At 42.4% G+C, this 21,641-nt stretch overlaps 1 protein-coding gene across 2 annotated transcripts in view; it reads left to right on the top strand.

Annotated features, from left to right (window-relative positions):
* The first annotated feature begins 103 nt into the window (after positions 1–103).
* Positions 104–21,641, top strand: part of STAT1 (signal transducer and activator of transcription 1) — a 44,699-nt gene continuing 23,161 nt past the window's right edge. The window contains exons 1-13 of one of the 2 annotated variants that reach the window (XM_034785097.1): positions 104–255; positions 5,280–5,408; positions 6,189–6,333; positions 7,919–8,017; positions 9,952–10,041; positions 11,006–11,084; positions 12,509–12,600; positions 13,285–13,436; positions 14,603–14,761; positions 16,044–16,136; positions 18,377–18,436; positions 19,880–19,909; positions 20,004–20,097. In XM_034785097.1, the coding sequence (XP_034640988.1) occupies positions 5,281–5,408; positions 6,189–6,333; positions 7,919–8,017; positions 9,952–10,041; positions 11,006–11,084; positions 12,509–12,600; positions 13,285–13,436; positions 14,603–14,761; positions 16,044–16,136; positions 18,377–18,436; positions 19,880–19,909; positions 20,004–20,097 (1,221 nt within the window). In that variant the 5' untranslated portion in view covers positions 104–255; position 5,280. Of the gene's footprint in view, positions 256–5,279; positions 5,409–6,188; positions 6,334–7,918; positions 8,018–9,951; positions 10,042–11,005; positions 11,085–12,508; positions 12,601–13,284; positions 13,437–14,602; positions 14,762–16,043; positions 16,137–18,376; positions 18,437–19,879; positions 19,910–20,003; positions 20,098–21,641 lie in introns of those variants that run through there. The other variant, XM_034785098.1, reaches the window with a different exon arrangement.

Genomic DNA, 21,641 nt, shown 5'->3' with positions numbered 1-21,641 from the left:
CGGGGGGGGCTCTGTGGAGCAGGACAGTGCGGGGGGAGGCTCTGTGGAGGAGAGCGGGGAACGGGGAGGGTAGGACGCTGTTGGGAACAGCCCGTGTCAGGGTGCCGGGGCTCGCGGATTGGCTGGGGCTCGGGACTGGGCCGAGCGCTGGCGCCGTTGCTGTCGCTTTGTTGCTATTTCTCGGCTCGGTTTCGCTTTGCCGGCGCAGCAGCGGAGCGGTGGCAGCGGGGTCCGGAGCCTCCTCTCGATAGGCGGGTGAGTGGTGGCCCCGCACACGGAGCTGGTGCCCGCGCAGGCTGCCGGGCACGGAGGCGCCCACGGGCTGTTTGCCCGGCCTGCTGCTGGGGTCCGTAGCGCCTGGCGGAGACCGCCCGCGGGGGGCAGGGCCGGCCCCGGGAGCAAGGAGGGATGCGTGCTCCCGGGGCTGCAGCGAGCCTCAGGGAACCCGGCCTCTGTTCCCGGGTTTGTCACACGGTTCCTTCCTGTGTGACCTCAGCCAAGTCACTTCAGTGGGTGCCCCAGGGCCGGCAAGGGGTTAACGCTGCTCCCCTCCATCAGAGGGCTGCTGCCGGCTGGAGTAGGGGGACACTCCGTTACTGTAGCCGCGCTCACACCTGCTAACGTGCGGGGAACATGAATCCCATCGAGCGGGAGAGCAGCAACGGAGTGCAAAGTCGGATAGACTACAGGCCTTGCTCATGCCGTTTAAAGCTGGACACTACCACGGTGAAGAAGATCATCCTTCAGCTTGAAATTTTGTTCACCTGTTATTGCAAATAACGTGCTTATAACGGACAAAGCTTAGAGGGGGGAAAACAAGCTTTTTGTTTACCATGGGCATTTGACAGCACATATAAAATTGTTCTCTGTATTTGTATTCCATACAGCATTAGGCAACAGAAAGAGGTTTGTAACAAAAAGGAAAATGTGACTGCCAAACCAGAAGGAAAAAAGGGCAATTGCAGTGACTGAAATTACTTTTAATTCCCCTTTTTTAAATGAACCGGCTTCTGAATTTTCTTCAGTGTAGATCTGAACACACAGGGACTGAAGTTAAACAGCAAAATGAAAGTGTGGCTGGAATTAGTTGTACAAAAATGCAAAAAGCAGCAAAAGTATCTCTCAGTTATGGGGCAAATAACAAAACTCACTCACCAAGTGGTCCAGAACAGTAAAGCTACCAGGAGTTTATGTTACTCTTCCTTTTTTTTTTTTTTAAATATATGAAGAACAAGTTTGATGCTGAGTACCAATCGCTCCTTAGAGATCAGGGCTTATTATCCAAATTGTGTTTTGTTTAAAAAAAAAAAAAAAAAAAACAAGTCTTTGACCCTTTTCACTAGGGTTTGAAATTATGTAAGAATGACTTTAGAAATGCAGCTCTGAGCTCTGGGTGGGTTGAACTTAGCACGACTGAGGGAGGAGAAAAGGGACAGAAGTGGCTATATGCCACATTGGCAGCCGCCTCGGGTATTGCATAGCCTCAGCTATAGGTAGGGAGAGCAGACAAGCAGGAGTGTTGAGTTGTGGAAGCGTAAGTAAGTTTCAGGGGCTTGTAGACTTTGCAACTCAATTGACTTTGGGTTGTGGGATTGTTTTAACTCTTAAAATGAAAATCAAAATGAAAGGTTTAAGATTATTAAAAGAAAGAGAGAAGTTAAAGTGAAAAATTGCCAGTATGCATCCTTCTGGAGGCCTGAATTAACTTATTTAAAAAGAAAGGAATGAAGTGAAGTTAAGCCCATCCTTTGCACAAAGCCTGAGCAGTGGAACTTCATGCTGGGAATAAAATCCATTCCCCACATGCACCCTACCAGGGGGCAGGCTCTGGCTGAGTAACAATGACTGCAACTTGATCCTATCTTGTTATACTGACCACAGCCCCTCTGCATCAGCATCACAAAGTATTCCAATGACTGGATTCACAGTCACAGATCCAGGGGTCCTTCCTATGACCCCAAACCTCTCCTTGAGTCAGTGGAAAAACCCTGACCCTAGTACATGGAAATACAAAGCCTCTTCCTTTGCCTGGCAAGGTATTGGAAGCAGGAGCCACAGAAGAGCTTACCTCTATGGTATTCTACCCTACAGTGGGTGCAGATGTCTTGGCTAAAGCATTTAAGAACAGGTAGGGAGATTTCAGCCATGCAAGATGACTTGTAAATGGCAGCACAGATCCTGCAGGAACTATGCTGCCTTGAGGGAGCTCCACAACAAAACACAAAAAAGTCACTACTTTACAGAACTGGACCTTCCAATCTCTTCAGATTCCCCAGATACATAGGGTTGGGAACCTGCATCACCTGCTTCCTCCGAGACCTGAGTTTTATTTTTTAGTACCATATCCCTTTCCTAAATAAATACACACAGAGGGTTACAACTTGGTCCCAAGATTTTAGGAGGGTATAATGAAGGAACATTGGATTAAGAACATAGTACACCTCTACCCCGATATAATGCGATCCGATATAACACAGGTTTGCATACAACGCGGTAAAGCTCTGACACGCTGCTCTGAGCAGCGTGTCAAGGGTGCCAGGGCCTGGTTGGATAAGGGGCAGAGGGTCTCGGGGGCGGTCAGGGGCTCTCCTCCCCCCCCCCCAGCGTCTGGGAGGCAGGAGCTGTGAGGGGGGCACTTTGGGGGGCTCCGCAGTCCCAGAGTGGCCCGGGGCATTAGTGGGGAGCTGGGAGCAGCCCGCTCCGCTTCCCTCGCCCCTGCCCCAGCAGGGTCACTCGGGGGGAGGGGGCTCAGGGGAAGGGATCCCCCCTGCACTTGCCGGCAGAAGCGGAGCAGCCCGGCCCCAGCCCGCTTCACTCCGCCAGCTCCCAGCTGCGGTGCTCCGCTTCCTGCCGCAGGTGAGTGCGGGACCTTTCCCCAACCTCCCCCTCCACCGACACGGCTGGGTCCGGGGCAAGGAAAGCGGAGCGGGCTGGGGCCGCGTCGCTCCGCTGCCGGTGAGTATGGGGGACGTCCTTTCCCCAACCTCCCCGCACTCACCGGCAGCCGGAAGCAGAGCAGCCTGGCCCCAGCCCTCTCTACTCCACCAGCTCCCAGCTGCGGCGCTCCGCTTCCCACCACAGTGGGGGGCGTCTTTTCCCCAACCTCCCCGCACTCACTGGCAGCGGGAGCGGAGCGCTGCAGCTGGGAGGTGGCGGAGTGGAGCAGGCTGGGGCCACGTTGCTCCGCTTCCGGCCGCTGCCGGTGAGTGCCTGTCAGGGAGCAGGGGGGTTGGGTAGAGGTGGGGTCCTGGGGGTGATTAAGGACGGGTCTCTGGAGGGGGCGGTCAGGGAACAAGGAACAGGGGGGCCAAAGCAAGTTCGATATAACGCGGTCTCACTTATAACGCGTTGACATTTTTTTGTCTTCTGAGGACTGTGTTATATCGGGGTCAAGGTATATAATGAAAAATGAAATGTAAAGATCTTGGATACTTGCATACCTTTTCAAAGAGAACATGCACAATTAGAGAAATCACTTTCAGAGGGATTTAGGAGCCTAAGTGACTTTAAAAATCTAAGTCAGAAGGGACCATTATGATCATCTGACCTGCATAACATAGGCCACAGAGTTTTGCTAAGCGATTCTTGCCATGACCCCATAATTTCTGGTTGAACTAGAACAGTGATTGACTGAGGTTTACGAGCCACAACTGGCTCTTTAATGTGTATGGCTCTTCGCAGCACATGATATTAAAACACTGATTTAATTATTAAATCAGGATGCTTTTACTATGTTATTAAACATAGCAGGTTAGACAGACACCTGTCAGATCACCTTGATTGATCAGTCCATCAGCGCTCACAGAGAGAGCACCGATCACTAGCCAGATCTCCATCACCCGCCGGCCAGGCTGTCAGTGGCACCAGACAGCTGATTGGCATAGTGCATCACAGCCCAGAACCCCTGAGTAATCTGCCAGCCTCAGCCTCCCAGGTAGCTAGGTAGGCACACACCACCATGCCCAACCCTGTCAGAGACAGTCTAGATAATTCTTAGTCCTGCCTTGAGTGCAGGGGCCTGGACTAGAAGACCTCTTGAGATTCCTTCCAGTTCTATGATTCTATTAACCAGTTGTAATTGATAAAATAATAATTGGTCAGTAATTTTGCTGTGAGATTAATTTATTATATATTTCCCATCATACTGTTTAAATATGAATATATAATACTATAGTAAATGAAACAATGAATTCGCCCTACTGTGGCTCTTTTGGGCAATGTTGATTGCTAATTTGGCTCCTGAACCACTGAAGTCATGAGTGTAACTGAGCTAGAGCATCTCTTTGAAAGACTCACTTATGGAGAATCGACTACATCTGTAGGTAACTTCTTCCAGTGATTAACAACTCTCACTGGTAAAAATTTTCACCGTATTTCTAGCCTGAATTCGTCTCACTTCAGCTTTTGTGCCTTTTGTCTGCTAAATTAAAGAGCTTTCTAATATAAGAAATCTTTTCCCCATGTAGGTACTTATAGAGGTGATCTTGGATAAGATAAACACCTTGAGCTTCCTTAGTCTCTCACTGAGGCAGGCTTTTCAGATCTTAGCTCATTCTTATGTCTCTTTTCTGAACCTTCACTTGAGTTCCCTGACCATTTTTATGGGCGCAGTCACATTTTTAGGTCTCATATTCTTCATTCTCCTATTGATGGGTTAAAAATTCATACATGCAGAAGGAGAAATTGAATGTGAGACCTCAGTCCTGCAATATACAACATGCAAGCAGCCTGCTACTCCTACACAGAGCCCCATTGCAAGATCTACGACTGCATAGGGGAAACAGATCTCTATGCAAAGTGCTGTCAAATGCACAAAATTACAAATTGGTCAGGGATCACTGTTATAGAATCTTAAATGTTAATTATAACAAAAATAGGTAAAAGTTTTCAAAGAGAAGTGTGATTTCTTTTTTAAGTTGACTCTCCATTAAATATGTATATTTTACAAATTCTTCTTTGCATCATACCGTTAATCAGAGCTGGTTGGGAAAGGATGTTTATTTCCATGCAAATTAAATTGTCAATGTTTTCTTGAAATTTTGGGGAATTTCTGAAAACCCGTGAACCAAACATTACTTGGTTTTTTTTTGGTTTTTTTTGACAAAAACCTGAACATTTTCTATGAAAATAACTATACTAAATTTTTGGGGGGGGGGAGGGAAATTAAAAAAAACATTCCCCATCAAAAATAGCTCTACTCTTAAATATCTTGTATTGGGATGTAGGTATGAATAAGATTGGTGTAATTTTATTAAACTTCATTAATCTTGATTCCACAGGATGACTCAGTGGTATCAGCTGCAGCAACTTGATTCCAAATTCTTGGAGCAAGTACACCAGCTGTATGATGACAGCTTTCCCATGGAAATCAGACAGTATCTGGCACAATGGCTGGAAAATCAAGACTGGTGAGAGCAAAGTGCTGTAATGTGTATAGGAATTCACCATTAAATTAGTTGACTGGTGATGCCTTTGAAAGTTATGGTGCCGATGGCTCTCATTGATAACCATGCATGCATATCCAAGAACAAGGTTACCTCTGCTGTACAGTGAGAGCAAGCAGACACTTAGGGCAGCAAACTGTTCAGTAAATTTTTATGAGAGTGAACATTGGGTAGTGGGAACAGACATTTAGTAGTTGCCTATGTGGCTGCTAGTCACTGTTTCCCATGGACTTCCTTCCAGCACTTACCAGTCTGGTCTGGGCCTATTGGGTAGTGCTGCTCAGGGGTACACAGCTGGTTCCCTGTTTGGTTTGTCTACCAGAGAGAGATGGACAATTATTATTAAAGGGATATATGGGCCAGGTGTTTAGCTTCATCTCCACTAGCAAATTGAAGTATTGCTAAAATCTCTAGAGAATCTTTTTATAGAGCTTCATTAACATGCAAATGAATAGATCCCACTTCCAGCTCCTCAGTATAGTGGAGATTAAGGAAAAATATATGTGCAAATACACAATGTTGCAAGAGTAACCCTAGGAAAAAAAGCAAAGGAAGTATTATTCATTTGAGATGAGAATCAAGGAATAAAAGGGTTACAGAGAGTGGAACTGAATGAAATCTACAGATGCCTATTCAATGCTTTTAAAAACTAAGACCAGAATCTGAAAAAATGCATTCACTTAAACTGATATTTTAGAAAGATAACAGTTGCATTTAATATTAAAGATGCCTTAAATATCCTAGGGAGCATGCTGCAAACAACGTTTCATTTGCTACAGTATTGTTCCATGACCTGCTGTCACAGCTAGACGATCAGTTCAGTCGGTTTTTAATAGAAAACAACTTTTTGTTGCAACACAACATCAGGAAAAGCAAACGTAATCTTCAGGTATGTGTGTAACTTGTTTGGATTCACACAGGCATACTCCTGTCATTTTATTAGGGTCTTATTTTATTCAAGAGAATATTCTTCTAACTTAAACACAATCAAGTTAAAGATTATACCCCCTCTGAGTTTTTTTTCTTAAAAACTTATGAATGATACAAGTAACTCCTGAGTACTATAGCAGTTTAAAGAAATGATTTTTTTTCCAGTTTACTATGTTTATTTGGTAGCACTTTGTATAAATTCTTTACTTTTTCACATCTATTCAGTTTTCCAGGCATTTGTGTGGGGGTGTTATGCAGCAACAGAGAAAAAAAATATTTTTCAAAAGAAGTTATGGAGCCACAAAAAAATTTGCAGAGGGACTTTGGTTAAAAGAAATTTCACCCATCCATTTCTTTTAAATTGACTTGATTTCAGCAATACATTAAATCAACTTGTACTTTAAGAAAATAGGGAAGGTGGGTTTAATAGGTGTTTTCCAGATTCTTTTTAAACTAGATTCCTGCAAACATTTTATAATACAGTTCTCTCATACCTATTAAAAACAGTAGTCTGAGAGTTTGCCTGTGAAATAACATTGTAGAGACTGTACCAAGAAACAAATCCTAATGAAGAATCTCAGTGAAAAGAGCAAGTGTTCCCTGCACATGTTCTGCAGCCCCAGGCTCTGTAGGATTATACGAAAGAAATGAAAGTGGTTTATATTATGGAAAGGATCAGATAACATGTTAGTCTCCAGTAAAGTCAGCAGAGACAATAACAGTTTCAGTAATTTGGTTGACAGTGGCAAGTTATAACGAGTAAAAGCCACAGTACTAATGACAATGTCATACTGTAGGCAGAGAAACATGATACTGAACTAAAGAGGAAAGGGAATAAAGCACTTGGGGATTTATATATTGTAGGACACTGCAGAATGTGGACCTAGTGGATTTTATTAGTTAGTGGATTCACTGGGCACAGTCCTGCCTTCCCGCCGCCAGCTCATTCTTCCACAAGACTGCAGCCATTGCGGAACAGTGCTCCCTAGTGCAAAGAGGGTAGGAAAGCCTACTGATAGCCGGACCTCCTTGGTCCTTCTGTTCAGCCAAGCTTAGGATAGTGCAGCTGCCTGTTTGTCTTGCTATCTCGCAGTTGGCCCCGTACAAGCACTCTGTACACATCTCAAATGGTAGGGTTAGACTTGTGCCAAGCACTAACTGGGTTCATACGCAGCAAGGAGCCTTCCCTTGAGTGCCCCTGAGCAGAGCAGGACACAGTAGGTTCAAGAACCATGTAAAACCAGCACCTACAGCAGTACTAGACTTCCTGAAAATGGGTGGGCAGTGGCCCTTGGGGTGGATGAGAGGGCATTGGATTCTGCACTCTTGGAAAGGGTGACACAGCCGTCATGCTTTCTGTAGTTCTAGGGAACACTGTGCCTGACCCGATAGCTCTTGCGGAAGCAGTGCATCTCCACACCACATCTTGGCTCACGTTCAACCGCCACATGCTAAGCTTTTTGCCAGTCAGTTTCATCAAAGACATGAGAACTGGAGTGTTTGGTGTGTACTAATAATGGACTATTTTAATGCTGTGCAACCAGGATCATTTTCAAGAGGACCCAATACAAATGGCAATGACAATCTTCAACTGTCTAAAGGAAGAAAGGAAAATACTGAGCAGCGCCCAGTTGTCAGACCAGGTAATTCCTTCTTTCTCTTTAGCTGCTGCAGTTCTAGCCACTCAAACAGAGTGACAGATTGAAAGCAGAACCATGTGTGCTTTCTCCTCTTGCCCATCACCTCCTGTTTTAAAAGAGGAAGCTTGATCAGGTCTATCACAAACATCCACCGCAGAAGATGTGGTTTATTTTAAATTGTTTGCTTCCCTAGGCATAGTTTAAAGAAAAAGGAAGTAAACTTTTTCCCTGTGATGGAATTCAAGGCCTCAGCTGCCCTTATAGTCCAGAGCTAGATGAGACTTACGAAAAGAAGCCAGTTTGTGTATTATTCTTACATTTGACCTAATCAAAAGTAAATATGAGCAAGCTAGGCCACTTTGAGTCCTTTATCAAAAAGTAAAACACCACAATAAAATCCAGTTTAGTAAAACAGTTTATACCACTGCTATGGTAAGGATAATATTTAAACAACCTTATCAGGTTTTATTATGACTCAGCTATAAGACTTGCCTTTGCCCTGCCAGTGCTTCCAACATCAGTGGGATTCTAGCCTCCTTTCTTTCTGCAGTGTACGCCTCTGCCTGCCCTGTGGTGACCACCTGATCCTTCCTACTTTTCTGTAGCTTCTCTCTGTGATCTTGATGCAACAGTCTCTCAGCTTTTCATTTGCTCTCTAAATATGTCTTTACCATCTTGTGTTTTCAATGGAGCCCTTCTCTGCCCATAAATTAATAGGTAAAAAATTGAAAGGAGCCACGATGTTCCCTTCTTCACCTATTAGAGTAAATCTCTTTGTCTTTCCTCTTTTTTTTTCCTGGGACTAGTCACATTCTTTGGTAATAAAGATTATAAAAAAACCCCACACTGACACATTTGGTGCAGACAAAGTGCATACTGCAAAATGTAGCACTTCAGTTATTAGGTAGTAATAGATTACTTACTTGTGATGAATCAGTACTTTGGTGTTACAGTGTACTGGAATGGGCCAGTTTTGGATTGTAAGTTATATAGATGTAGGAAGCCATTGTGATAACACACAGAGTTCTATGTCATAAAGCCAAACTGTAAACATTCCAAGCACACAGGAAAGTCCCTTACCGTATCTCAAATCACAAACAATAGGCAGGTAGCTTTCATGGTCTGACTTAAAGGGACGTTTTGATAAGTTTATGGGATCATATACTTCTTGGAAAACCGTTAAATACTGAGTTAATAACTGCACAAAACAGTAGTTCTTACAGCACATATGTAAAAGTCATCTACGGTCTGAAGTGCTTTGCTATACCTATTTCATTGATAGTGTAACTACTGGATGGAGAAGCAACCTGCCCTTCAAATGTCCTGGCTTTTAAGTAGCATTAACTACTTAAATTATTTTTGGATTCAGTTTCAAACAATTACATCTACCTAAGATATCTTGCTTTATATTTTAGATGCACAAAAAGTCAACTGTATACCAATTTACAGAGTTTTTTGTACAAATGCTTGCCCTATTCTTACTCTTCACGTATATGCACATTAAAAGTCCAACATCGGTACCAACTCTTTATAAAAAAAAAAAACCCCCCCCCCAAAAAAACCCAGCCTTCTCAGATGTTACATTTTCTTTATATTATGTCAGAAAAATATACAAAATACAATCATTGCTTGCCAAAAACAAGTCACAGAAAAAGTATATAAGTTAAGAAATGATATAAAGTACAATGTGTCACCCAAAAAGCAAAGTTTATATATTTTCACACACACCCCAGTCCCTTTCCTTATTACAGCCTTCCTCTATTTTCAGTTATTTAAACCTAATTCTTTGACTATGATGTATATAACAATTGCTCATGAACTATCAGAACAAAGTGTGCTCTGTTAGAGGCTTCATTATGGCACCAAATACACTGTAGCTTGTGTTAATCAAAACCAAAAACCCAATATTTTTGTTTTTGTTCTCCTCTCTACTGCAGATGCAGGTGGGGAACATACAGAATACTGTAATGCTGGACAAACAGAAGGAGCTGGATATGAAAGTCAGGAGTGTGAAGAACAACGTTGTGGTAAGTAAAAGTCAAAGTGGGACTCTAGGCTTTGCTTGGAGATCTACATTTATTTTTCTAACAGGAAAATATTTTCAGTGTTTAAGTTGTGAAAGGGCAATCATGAGTTCAGCAGAATGTTTTTCAGCTTTTTACCACCAGTTAAATGTTTTTAAAACTTTACCTTGTCACTTTTCAACAGTACTGAGACGCAGAATGTCCACAATGCCTGTCATACTGTGGCTGGAATCAGATTTTTAGTTTAGTCTTAGCTATACCAGATTTCCCAAATTTCAAACACAGCAGGAGAAAGTTTTAAAATGGGATGGATGGATAGAGAGTTTAGAGATTGTCAGATATCTATCTATCTGAAGTGACACTATAGAAGAAAGGAGGTATTTTGAGAAATCATATATAGGTCACTAAAAAAAAAAAAAAAAAAATTATTAGAAGCCAGATCGTCAGTTTTTATAAATCAGACCTGCCTCTACGGCTTTTCCCTGAATGTTTTTTTTTTTTTTTTAAATAACTTCTTAATCTTGGTTGATAATCTTCTGTAGGACAAATCCTGTAGTGCTTACTATGACTTTCCTGAGAGTTTTCCTGAGTGAGGGCTGAAGGATTTGTCCCAAAATCTTTAAATGCCATTCATTGGTCAAATTATGCCTTTGTCGTGCACAAATTTTCCTCATCTCATTGAAGTTGTGTGGGACTATGCCAGGTCAGAATTTAGCCCCAATTTATTACAAGTGCACTTTCCATTGGCAGAGAAGGCAGTGATTAATTTGTGGATTTTTCTTACTACCTTCTTTTTGCTTTGAGCAGAGGGTTGGACTAGATGACCTCCTGAGGTCTTTTCCAATCCTAAATCTTCTATGATTCTATGATCTTTAAGTAGCTGGTACCACACGATTGCCAATCATAAAAGTCTCAGATGATCAAGTCTGTTTGACTAACTGTGTTTTACAATGTTGATGCTTTGTAGGAAGTGGAACAAGACATCAAGACTCTAGAGGATGTGCAAGATGAATATGACTTTAAATGCAAAACCTTACAGAACAGAGGTGAGATTCATCCATAAGAAATCTTAAGTACAGTACAGAAAAAAAATTCTATCAGATTGTACCAGAAAGCAGGATTTAGAGACAGCCAAATTCAGAGATAATGCAAATGATGGGGTAATTTTACTTGTTCTTCCTTCTTATGGTATGAAAGTTCATCCCTAAAGTATTTCATCTCACAATGCCCACTGTTATGTAAAGTTGGAAAGCCAAAATGTTCTTGTGTCCTTTGCATTGTTACTAGAAACGCTAACTTCAAAACCCCATGAATTTTGAGACAGTTCAGCTGTAGATCCTCTCTCTGGAGCTTGGGCTTCTCCCTGCTATTGTGTATTCGCTGCATACATAAGTAATTTTATTATGAAATTACCTTATAACCTTAAATAGAGATGCACTTGTAAACCTCTCATATATAGAGAATCACAGATTGAGATTACATATTCATTATATAGATCCCTGTTTTCAGTCAGTTACTAGTTTTTGAGATAAAAATTCTTAATGGGCTGAAACTTGACTTACTTGGTCACTGCTAAGGAGTTTTTCCCTAATATCTTAGTTTGGAGAAAGTACGGATTTCTGTTTTTGAGTTAGAGGAGCTCTCTCTTCTCTCCCCTCCTGCCTCCGCAAAAGGCCCTGATCCTACACCATTTAAGTTAATAGGAGTTTTGCCACTAACTTCAGTAGAATTGGGACCAGAGTGATTCAAGTAAAAGGCCCCATTTTTCAAAACCAAAGTTGGAAAGTGACTAGCCATTAATGAGGATTTGTCATCTTGCATGTTTTGAAAACCGTTGGCTTCTAAAAAAACAAAGTTACTGTTTAACAAACAATAAATTGTTTAGTGTTAGCAAATACAAAAAGAGTGTTGAACTGAAGATGGGAGCTATGCAGAGAGAATTGCATGCCACTGTTCTATTTAATTGAACTTTCAATATCAAAGATGGCGAAATGCTTCATTATGTGACTTGACTGGTTCTCCTGGCATGAGTAAGGGATGTAGGACTGGGCTATTTGTTCAAAAGTAGAACTTGGGAGTTTTTAATGCTTGGAAAGATATTCAAACAGCACAGTATAATCTAGACACCGGCCAGTTGAGTAATTTTGGAGATTCCCTTGTCTAAATCCCTCATGAAGCCTGGGTGTGAAAGTAATTGAGAACTACTGAGCTTTTAAATTAATCATTTCAAGCAGAAGAAAGGATGTGGTTTTCCCTTTCTTGAAATCTGTCAGCAGTTCCCAAGTAACAAACAGGAAGAGACAATGCCAGGCTTTTCCCTCCAGCCACTATGTTCCTCAGCACTTTGTACTGACTCTGCTGCCATCAGCTTCTGCAGACTTCTGAATGTCTAACTGAAGTAAAACAATTTCCCCCACACTCCCCCCCCACAACATATTTCTTATTCTATTGTTTGATTTTATTTTTACAGAAAATGAGACCAGTGGAGTGGCACAGGATGAATATAAGAAAGAACAGCTTGTCCTCCAAAAGATGTTTCTAACACTTGACCTTAAGCGAAAGGTGATGCTCCAAAATACTTTAGTTGAAAAGATGCACATTTGTTCTTTGGCTTGGCTTATCATAGGATATAAAAGAACCATGGTTTTAAACGAAGAAGCAGCTTGATTGTTAATACCAGTTTAAATGTTCTTTTGCCCTTTGCATTGTTATTGGGAGTCCAAACCTCTTAAAGCAATTGCACTGCTCCTATTTTAGGATTTTTCTTACTAAATCAGCCTTTTTGTTTTGAACACTTATTTAACCAGCTAAAGCTGGTGCAATGACAGGAAAGGAAATGTGTCATATCTCATTAGTCATGCTAGAAAGTGCTGTCTTTTTTGTTTGTTTAAACCTTTCTTAAGTAGTCAAACATGTCTTGTAATAGCGTGAGCCCCAATTCTGCAATGAGTCTGTATGGGCACCAGGGTCCACTTGCATAGAGGTCATGCAGAATTGTGGATCTAAGGTTAGTCGCTTGGGAGAAGTCAGCGGTTTAGTAGAGCTTTGTCTCTTCTCTGTGTGAAGCAAATACTCTGCTGGTTGAGGAAAAAGAGCAGCTCTCCAAGTTCATGTTAGCAGAGTAGATTTTCTATTATTCAGAATTCCTTGCAAAGTTTTGTGAGATGCAGCATTAATTGATAAAGCAAATAATTAAATTTACTTAAAATATAACAATTAAACAGAGGAATCTGATATTCTTTTTAGGAAGTGGTGAGCAAAATAATAAATCTGTTGAATATATCAGAGCACACACAAAGTGCTTTGATTAATGAAGAGCTTGTTGAATGGAAGCATAGACAACAAATTGCTTGTATTGGTGGCCCACCCAATGCCTGCCTCGACCAGCTACAAAACTGGTAAGTCTCATCATCACAGTTGAACTGACCCCAGGGATTTTGAAACATGCCACGAAGGAAGGTCTGATAAGTAAATATATTTGAAAATGGGCATGCTTAGAGAGAGAGTATTTTGGCTCACAGTCAATTTTTTTATCCAGAAGAGAACCAACAAGCATATTTCACTGTGCTCTTGAAAGTTATATAATAATGTCTTGTATTCATTCTTTCCGAGGAAGTCTGAAGAAAACATTAACTGCCTTTCTTGTATAACTTTCTGTACGTGAAGTACAATTTGCCTTTTTATGTTCCAGAGGCCAAATTGAGCCTTGGTGTTAATGTTGAAGTCCACTAGGAAGTATTTGTTCTGATAAATGTAGTAAATTGACATTTAGTTTTCCCATCAAGGACACATTACAGCAGAACCCCATTTATCTGATCTAATTGAGACAGGGGTCAGATCTGATAATCCCGAGAATGGGAAGGTGCAAGACTGCAGTGCCATCTAGTGGCAGCAGGAGAGATCGCTTGCTTCTGGACCTGTGTGCATTGGTTGTTTGGTTAATAGGGAGACCTGGATAAGGAGGATTGGATAAGTGGGGTTCTACTGTAATTTCTCGTGTAAGATGATGCAAATCCCATTGAATTTGCCACCATCAGAGTGCATCCCTAGAGAATGAGGGCTCTAATTGGGGGAGAAATATAGTTTTCCTTATTAAATATCATATAAACTACCTTTATATGTCATGTTAGCACTCAGATTGCTTAAATATAATTTCCTGTGCTGCAGAGCTAATGCACTCTAGAGAGGATAGAAATCTCCATTATAGCACCAAATGCAGTACAGCAATTGTCTCCAATACACAAAACACATCCTCCAAGAAACACATACTAGTAACTTAAGGCAATGCTTCCATTCCTTATTACTTTAAATAGGTCACAGTACATACATGGGAAGGAGAGGTGAAGAGGGCAGATTCTGGAGATTTAAGTATTTACCTGCACTAACAACAAATCCTTGCCAAACCTACATCATCATCGTATCTTTTTTCCACTGAGACAAGCTCACAAGTTCCTGTGGACTGTGAATCTTAAACCTACTAATTGGAGACTGAGCTGGGTGGTGTCTGGGCACTACTGTAATACCAGTGTTTGGTGACAATAATAAATAAGATGTGTTTTTGCAGGTTCACTATTGTTGCTGAGAGTCTTCAGCAAGTTCGCCAGCAGCTTAAAAAGCTTGAGGAATTGGAGCAGAAATTTACATATGACCCAGATCCCATTACAAAAAACAAACAAGTCCTGCAAGACCGCACCTGCAATCTTTTCAAACAACTCATTCAGAGGTAATGGATGCATGTGTTTGTTTGGTCTGTCTGTGTGAATGGATGGTAGACTCTTCCCAATTAACATGTCACACACAGGGGTTAATGCCCCATCTGCGTTTTCTTTTATTCTTCACAAAAAACAAACTGAGCTGTCTGTTACTAGGATTTTCCCTGTAAACTCTCCTGTTTAAGCCACCGATTCTGCACCCTTACATCAATGGGAGCTTTGCCATTGTCTTAATGCACATAGAATCAAGCTTTGGCCCCTTAGTCCATTTCTTGTTTTAGGCTCTAGTCCTGCAAGCTGCTCCATGTGGGTTCGGCCTGGGGTCTACCCACAGAGATACATGCAGGATGAATACCTTGAAAACTGTCCACCTCTTATTCCCTTGGGTGGGAGTTAGGATGAGTCAGAATAGCCCTGCATCTCCATGCAGTTATTTATATTCCAGTAGTGATTAGAGGCCCCATCTAAGATCAGGGTCCCACTGTACAAATATGTAACATAAGGTTCCTGCCCTGAAGTAGTTACAGTCTAAACAGATAAAACAGATGAGATGTGGTAGGGGAAGAGGTCCAAAGGGATAAAGTGATTTGTCCAAGATCCCACAACAGGTTACTGTCTGAGCTGAGAATAGAACCCCCTATTCCTGAGTCCCACTCAAGCACCCTAGCTAACCCACAGTTGAAAGGGACAGAAATCAGCCCCTGTTCCATTAGAATCGGTGCAAATGGAGAAGATATAAAGGCCTAAATCCTGCCATTTTCCTTAGTCATATGCATAGTGTGATTGTGCGAGTAGGATGAGAAATACTGTCCTAGAGCCTGACATCCGGTCACTGTATCAACACTTTAAGAATTTAGTAATCCATAGTGCTGCTGATGGATCATTCCGTTACTTTACACTCTATCTCACCTATGATTGTACCAGTTCTGTCCTTTATTATTTACATGCTGTTTGATTATTAAAGTTGCTTGAAGTAGCTTTTGTTTTTCTTCAAACTGTTAATTATATTTTTAGTGCTCTTTTTTTTTTTTTAAAGCCCTGATGAAATAAAAGTTTATATTTTTGGAGTTCCATCCAAGTTAAAAACATATCACTTGAATAAGAATAGAGTCCAAGGATTTAGTACCTGAATAAATAGGTACTGAAAGTTCACACAATACCAATTTATTGTGGATAATTGTCAAAAATACTGTAGTAAATAAATTAGACTGTGCAATCTGTTTTGTGCTAAAGCGTCATCACTTTTTAACTGTATTGTAGCTCAAAATGTCCATGGTTTTGTTCCCCCTGCAGTTCTTTTGTGGTGGAGAGGCAGCCTTGCATGCCAACTCATCCTCAGAGGCCATTGGTCCTGAAGACTGGAGTGCAGTTCACAGTGAAACTGAGGTAATATTTCTTTGTGTTAAGCCTATTACCTCATTGACTTCCTGTAGCTGAAAGGGCCGCAAAACCTTCCATCTGGCTAAGTGACCAGAAACAAAATATAGTGAGCGCTCTGTGACAAAGTGTTCTGGTAGGATTTCCCTGGGCCCTGCTTATCTTCCTCCCTCAACGCATCCCTCTTCCCACTCACTGCTCCACTTCCTTCCGGCTGAGAACTGACCAGGATTCTGTTTGGAACCCTCTGACTTTACTACTTTGGTCAGGGACATGGTATCGAGTGACACAGTCCTGCCTTCCTAGCCAGAAGTGAGTTGAAGGCATACAGTGTAAAAATCCTTCAGGCCACTTTGATGTGGGGAGGGATGAACCACCATTAGTAGGCTAGCCATGGAGCACTATGCTGTATTCATGATTGCTCAGGGGCAGAATCTTGGAGTAAAACCCCCCTCCCCCCCCCAAAAAAAACTGTCCTCTTCCCTTAAGCAATAGCTACCAGCTTCAGGATTCATTTTGCTCAATTTCACGGTCATAGGATTAAAAAAAATCTTAAGTTTCATGATTTCAGCTATTTAAATATGAAATTTCACAGTGTTGTAATTGCAGGGATCCTGACCCAAAAAGAAGTTGTGTGAGGTGGTGTCACAAGATTATTGTGTGGTGGTGGTGAGGGTGGGGTTGCAGTACTGCTACCCTTACTTCTGCGCTGCTGCTGGCGGCAGTGCTGCCTTCAGAGCTGGGCAACTGGAGAGCAGTGACTGCTGGCCAGGAGCCCCACTGAAGGCAGAGCCACCACCATCAGCAACGCAGAAGTAAGAATGGCATGGTGTAGTATTGCCACCTTTACTTCTGTGCTGCTGCCTGCAGAGTTGGGCCCTCAATCAGCAGCCGCCACTCTTCGGCCCCCTAGCTCTGAAGGCGGCAGCAGCACAGAAGTAAGGGTGGCATGGTATGGTATTGCCAGCCTTACTTCTGTGCTGCTGCTGGCAGGATGCTGCCTTCAGAGTTGGGTGCTGGGCCAACAGCTGCTGCTCTCTGGTTGCCCAGCTCTGAAGGCAGTGCAGAAATAAGGGTGACAATACCGTGACCCCCCTAAAATAACCTGGAGACCCTCCTGCATTTCCCTTTTGGGTCAGGACCCTCAATTTGAGAAATGCTGGTCTCCACTGTGAAATCTGTATAATATAGGGTAAAAGCACACAAAAGATCAGATTTCATGAGGGGAGACCAGATTTCACAGTCCATGACATGTTTTTCATGGCCATGAATTTGGTAGGGCCCTAGCAATAGCCGTTTTATACCATATTTAATGACACTTCCTTGACTAGAACTATAATTAGTTTGCCAATATCTCCTCTCCTTTCAGAAGCTCCTTTTGTTTGCATAGGTGTCAGCTAATAATACACTTACTTTCTTTGCTTATACCTGGAATAATTCTTTGCATAGAAGTGGTTAGGAATGGTCTTTCCCTGACGGGTGAGTCAATTCCCTTCCAGGCCTAGCCTTCAAAGTTCCTGTCTTTTGCATAGTTCTATAGTTCTCAGTAATACTGGTCTCCCTGTAAGACACTGCTACAGTTGTGATTTAGCATGGGAGCTCACAGCAGATCCCCCCTGATTATAATAGAGAGGGGGTGGCTGGTGGGGTGTTTTCCATCAGTGCCATAGACTCTTCATTGCATCCCTATCCCTGGTCTGAAATAGAGTGGAATTGCCTCTCCAGGGCATGCTACAGGGACCACTTGTTTCACTGTTACCTTTTAAAAGTGTTAGGTGGATTGAGGGGTAGGCCAGTGTATGGTGCATTAGCATTTAATTACGAGCTGCAGCTTCAGAAAAATGGGGTGAGCTAACTGTGCTGCATTATTTGGTTTTGTAATTGCAAATAAATGGTAGGGCACTCAGAGCCTGTGTACAGGCACTGTTTATTATTCAAAATGGAAAGAATCAAATAAATACGTCAAAGATGACTTATCAGTGGGCAGTATCCAGTCAGTCAAAAGGGACCAGTCACACTCTCAGCGAAGTCTGTAGCAAAATGTCTGATTTAAACGAGAGTAGTATTGGACCCAAAAAAAATGGAAAGGAATTTCAGGCGGGGAAGTCAAAAGCAGGGTGGAAGTTTCATGCTGACTCATTGATTTTAAAAGGGACTGACAAACCAAGAAGCCATTTTGTTCATCACCAAAATAAAAGAGAATTAAAGCCTGTGCAGTTGCAGTCATCTGTACTTATTTCTCTTTCCAGATTGCTGGTGAAGCTACAGGAACTGAATTATAATTTAAAAGTTAAAGTCTTATTTGATAAGTAAGTTGCATCTTTTTCATATCCTGCATATAGTTATGATAATCAGCCCCAGTAAAAAACACATGAGATAGACATTTAACGACAGAGTAGACTTTGGGCCTTGTTGTACCAGCTACCATTTCCCCTATTTTAACTATAATTCTGCTTCCTTGCTAGGTGCAAGAGAACAGTTCTCCACGTCCTCGTCCATTTCTAGTATACCTTCGCACAACAGGGAAAAATGTAGACCCAGTCCTGCAGTGAGTTCCACATAGGTCCCACCCATGCAAAGCTCATTGTAGTACTGGAGCCTTATTTGCTAAGGAAAGTCATTCACTGAGCGGGTAAATTACGTGTGAGCATGCACGTGCATTTCCCATTAATCATATCTGAGGGCAGAATTGACCCTATACTGGTATTTTCATTAACATACTTTTTAGTTGATAATTAAAGTGTAACAGAGGGTCCTGTGGCACCTTTAAGACTAACTGACATATTGGGAGCATAAGCTTTTGTGGGTAAGAACCTCACTTCTTCAGATGCAAGTGAGGTTCTTACGAAAGCTTATGCTCCCAATACTTCCGTTAGTCTTAAAGGTGCCACAGGACCCTCTGTTACTTTTTACAGATTCAGACTAACACGGCTACCCCTCTGATGATTATCAACTAGTCTCTCTCACAGTTAGCAGAGTAGGCATTCCACATTGGGCACTATACAGATGACAAGATTAAACTTTTAAGACAAAACAATTTTTGAGTTATCCACATGCAAAAAGAGCCCCCTAAAATAAACATTTGAGAAATGTCTTAACCGTAAAACAAAACAAAACCCTACTTATTCACACTCAAATCAGAAAACTCCAAACAGACTGTTACCAAATTTCCTAAACAAAATTCACCTGTCAGCCAACAACATGCTTGAGATAATTCAACACTATTGCCAAACCCAGGCATCTAAAATCAGGCCTCCAGAAATCATGATTGGCTGGAAAATGATGATATTTTTAAAAAAATGAACACAATTTTTTTTATCTATCTTCTATTCTTTAGTGTGCAGTGAGGCTTTTCTCCACAAACATTACAAGGGTTAGAAACTTACTTGAACAGAACAAAAATAAGCAGATTCTCGAATAATCATCTGACTCCAGGATCTGGGGCTTAACATCTAGTATTAAGAGATTTATGATAAAATCCATGAGTACTGGCAACACTGTTTCAAGTTAAATGGTAGCTTTTTGTGCTTGAAATTAGGGGTTTAGAATGAAAGTAGCTTATGAACTCTTATATTTTGCAATGGAGTAGCAAAGTTATAAACCGTGTAGTAAATTTGAAGGGATGTCCTTGATTATAAAGGCACGTTGGAAAAATCTAAACTTTGGATGAAAATAAGTCCCTTCTCCCCCCCCCCCCCCAAGTGTGTGTGGCTTACTTTTGGAACTTACAAAGATCTGAATCTCCTTTGCAGGGACGTGAATGAGAAGAACACGGTAAAAGGGTATGTTGCATCTGCACTCTTCCCATTTTTTTGCCATGTTGGGTATTTTTAAAATGAATTAAAGTCTTATAACTCTCCCCCTCTCTTTGTGTAGGTTCAGAAAATTTAACATTCTGGGAACGAATACAAAAGTAATGAACATGGAGGAATCCACTAATGGAAGCTTAGCAGCAGAGTTCAGGCATCTGGTGGGGTACACTTTTCTTGCTTTCCCAGTTTTAGATCATTGTCTACTACGTCTTAAGTCACTGTTTGAAGAAAGCATTCCTTTAAGTACTGACTCTATACTGCTTTAAAGTGCCACTGCTTTCTACTGTAGTGGTACCAAATAACCAAAAGTCCCCTACATAAGGAGTTATGCCACTGACTTGAGTGAAATCAAGACTGGGTCCTAGGAGATCTGGAGGTCGCATTCTTTATAAGCTGTTACTACATTGGAAAGTTTTTACTGCCCTGTGGCCTGAAAAACATTTCCTAATGAGTTGTAACGAGGGTATCAGTTTCTTTGAGGAAAAGAGAGGAAACCTGCAGCAATGGAGGTGCTGGGGCAGTAGTGAGAGTTTCTGGAAAGGATTTTGCAGCAAGCCATGAGTAGGGATGTTCTAAGTGTGTTGAGAAAGAAAGGTTAGAGCTGAATTGTCTAGGGAAGGGGCTTTTAAACAACAGCCCCACAAATTTAGCAGACTAAATAATCTCACTGCCATCCTGATTTAGGAAGGGTAGCCAGTATCCATCCTATCTGGAAAGGACTCAAATGCAAAATGGAGGATTCAGATGGGGGATTCTTCTCTCCTATATGCCTAGACCAGGTGTGGGCAAAATATGGCCCGTGGGCCACATCCGGCCCGTGGGACCATCCTGCCCGGCCCCTGAGCTCCTGCCCCCTGAGCTCCTGGCCCAGGAGGCTGGCCCCTCCCCTGCTGTCCTCCCTCCCCCGCAGCCTCAACTCACTCGCTCCGCCACCGGTGCAGTGCTCTGGGCGGCATGGCTGTGAGCTCCTGGGACAATGCAGCTGCAGAGCCCACCCTGACCCGGTGCTCTGTGCTGCGTGGTAGCGGTGGCGGCGTGGCTGTAGCGCTGCCAGCCACCGGTGCTCCAGGTAGCACAGTAAGGGAGTGGGGGGGGGTTGGATAGAGGGCAGGGGAGTTCGGGGTGGTGGTGTGGATAGGGGTTGGGGCGGTCAAATAGGGGGTTGAATGGGGGCAGAGGTCCCAGGGGGGCAGTCAGGAAGGAGTGGGGGGTTGGATGGGGCGGCAGGGGTCAGTCATGGGCAGGGGTTCTGTGGGCAGTCATGGGACAGGGAGAAGGGGTGGTTGGATGAGGCATGGTCCTGGGGGGGGGGGCGCCCATCAGGAATGAGAGGAGGGGTTGGATGGTGTAGAACTGATGAATGAAATTGTTTTTAATTGTTCACTTTATTAATGTAACTTCATAAGTAAAGTTTTATGAATGAAACAATATTCATTCATAAAACCGGTTACCCCAATAACTGGTTAATTAACAATTAAGATGCTTGTTAAGAGCCATAGCAGTTCAGTCAGCTGCCTTTGTAAATTTCACTATTAATTCAATTCCTGCTTAGATTACTGTTTCAGTATTAAGTATCAGAGGGGTAGCCGTGTTAGTCTGAATCTGTAAAAAGCAACAGAGGGTCCTGTGGCACCTTTGAGACTAACAGAAGTATTGGGAGCATAAGCTTTCGTGGGTAAGAACCTCACTTCTTCAGATGTAA

The sequence above is a fragment of the Trachemys scripta genome, chromosome 11 (genome assembly GCF_013100865.1).
Source record: "Trachemys scripta elegans isolate TJP31775 chromosome 11, CAS_Tse_1.0, whole genome shotgun sequence".
Lineage (NCBI taxonomy): Eukaryota > Metazoa > Chordata > Testudines > Emydidae > Trachemys > Trachemys scripta.
Note: the sequence above shows the minus strand (reverse complement) of the source record. Positions and strands in the feature narration are given on the sequence as shown.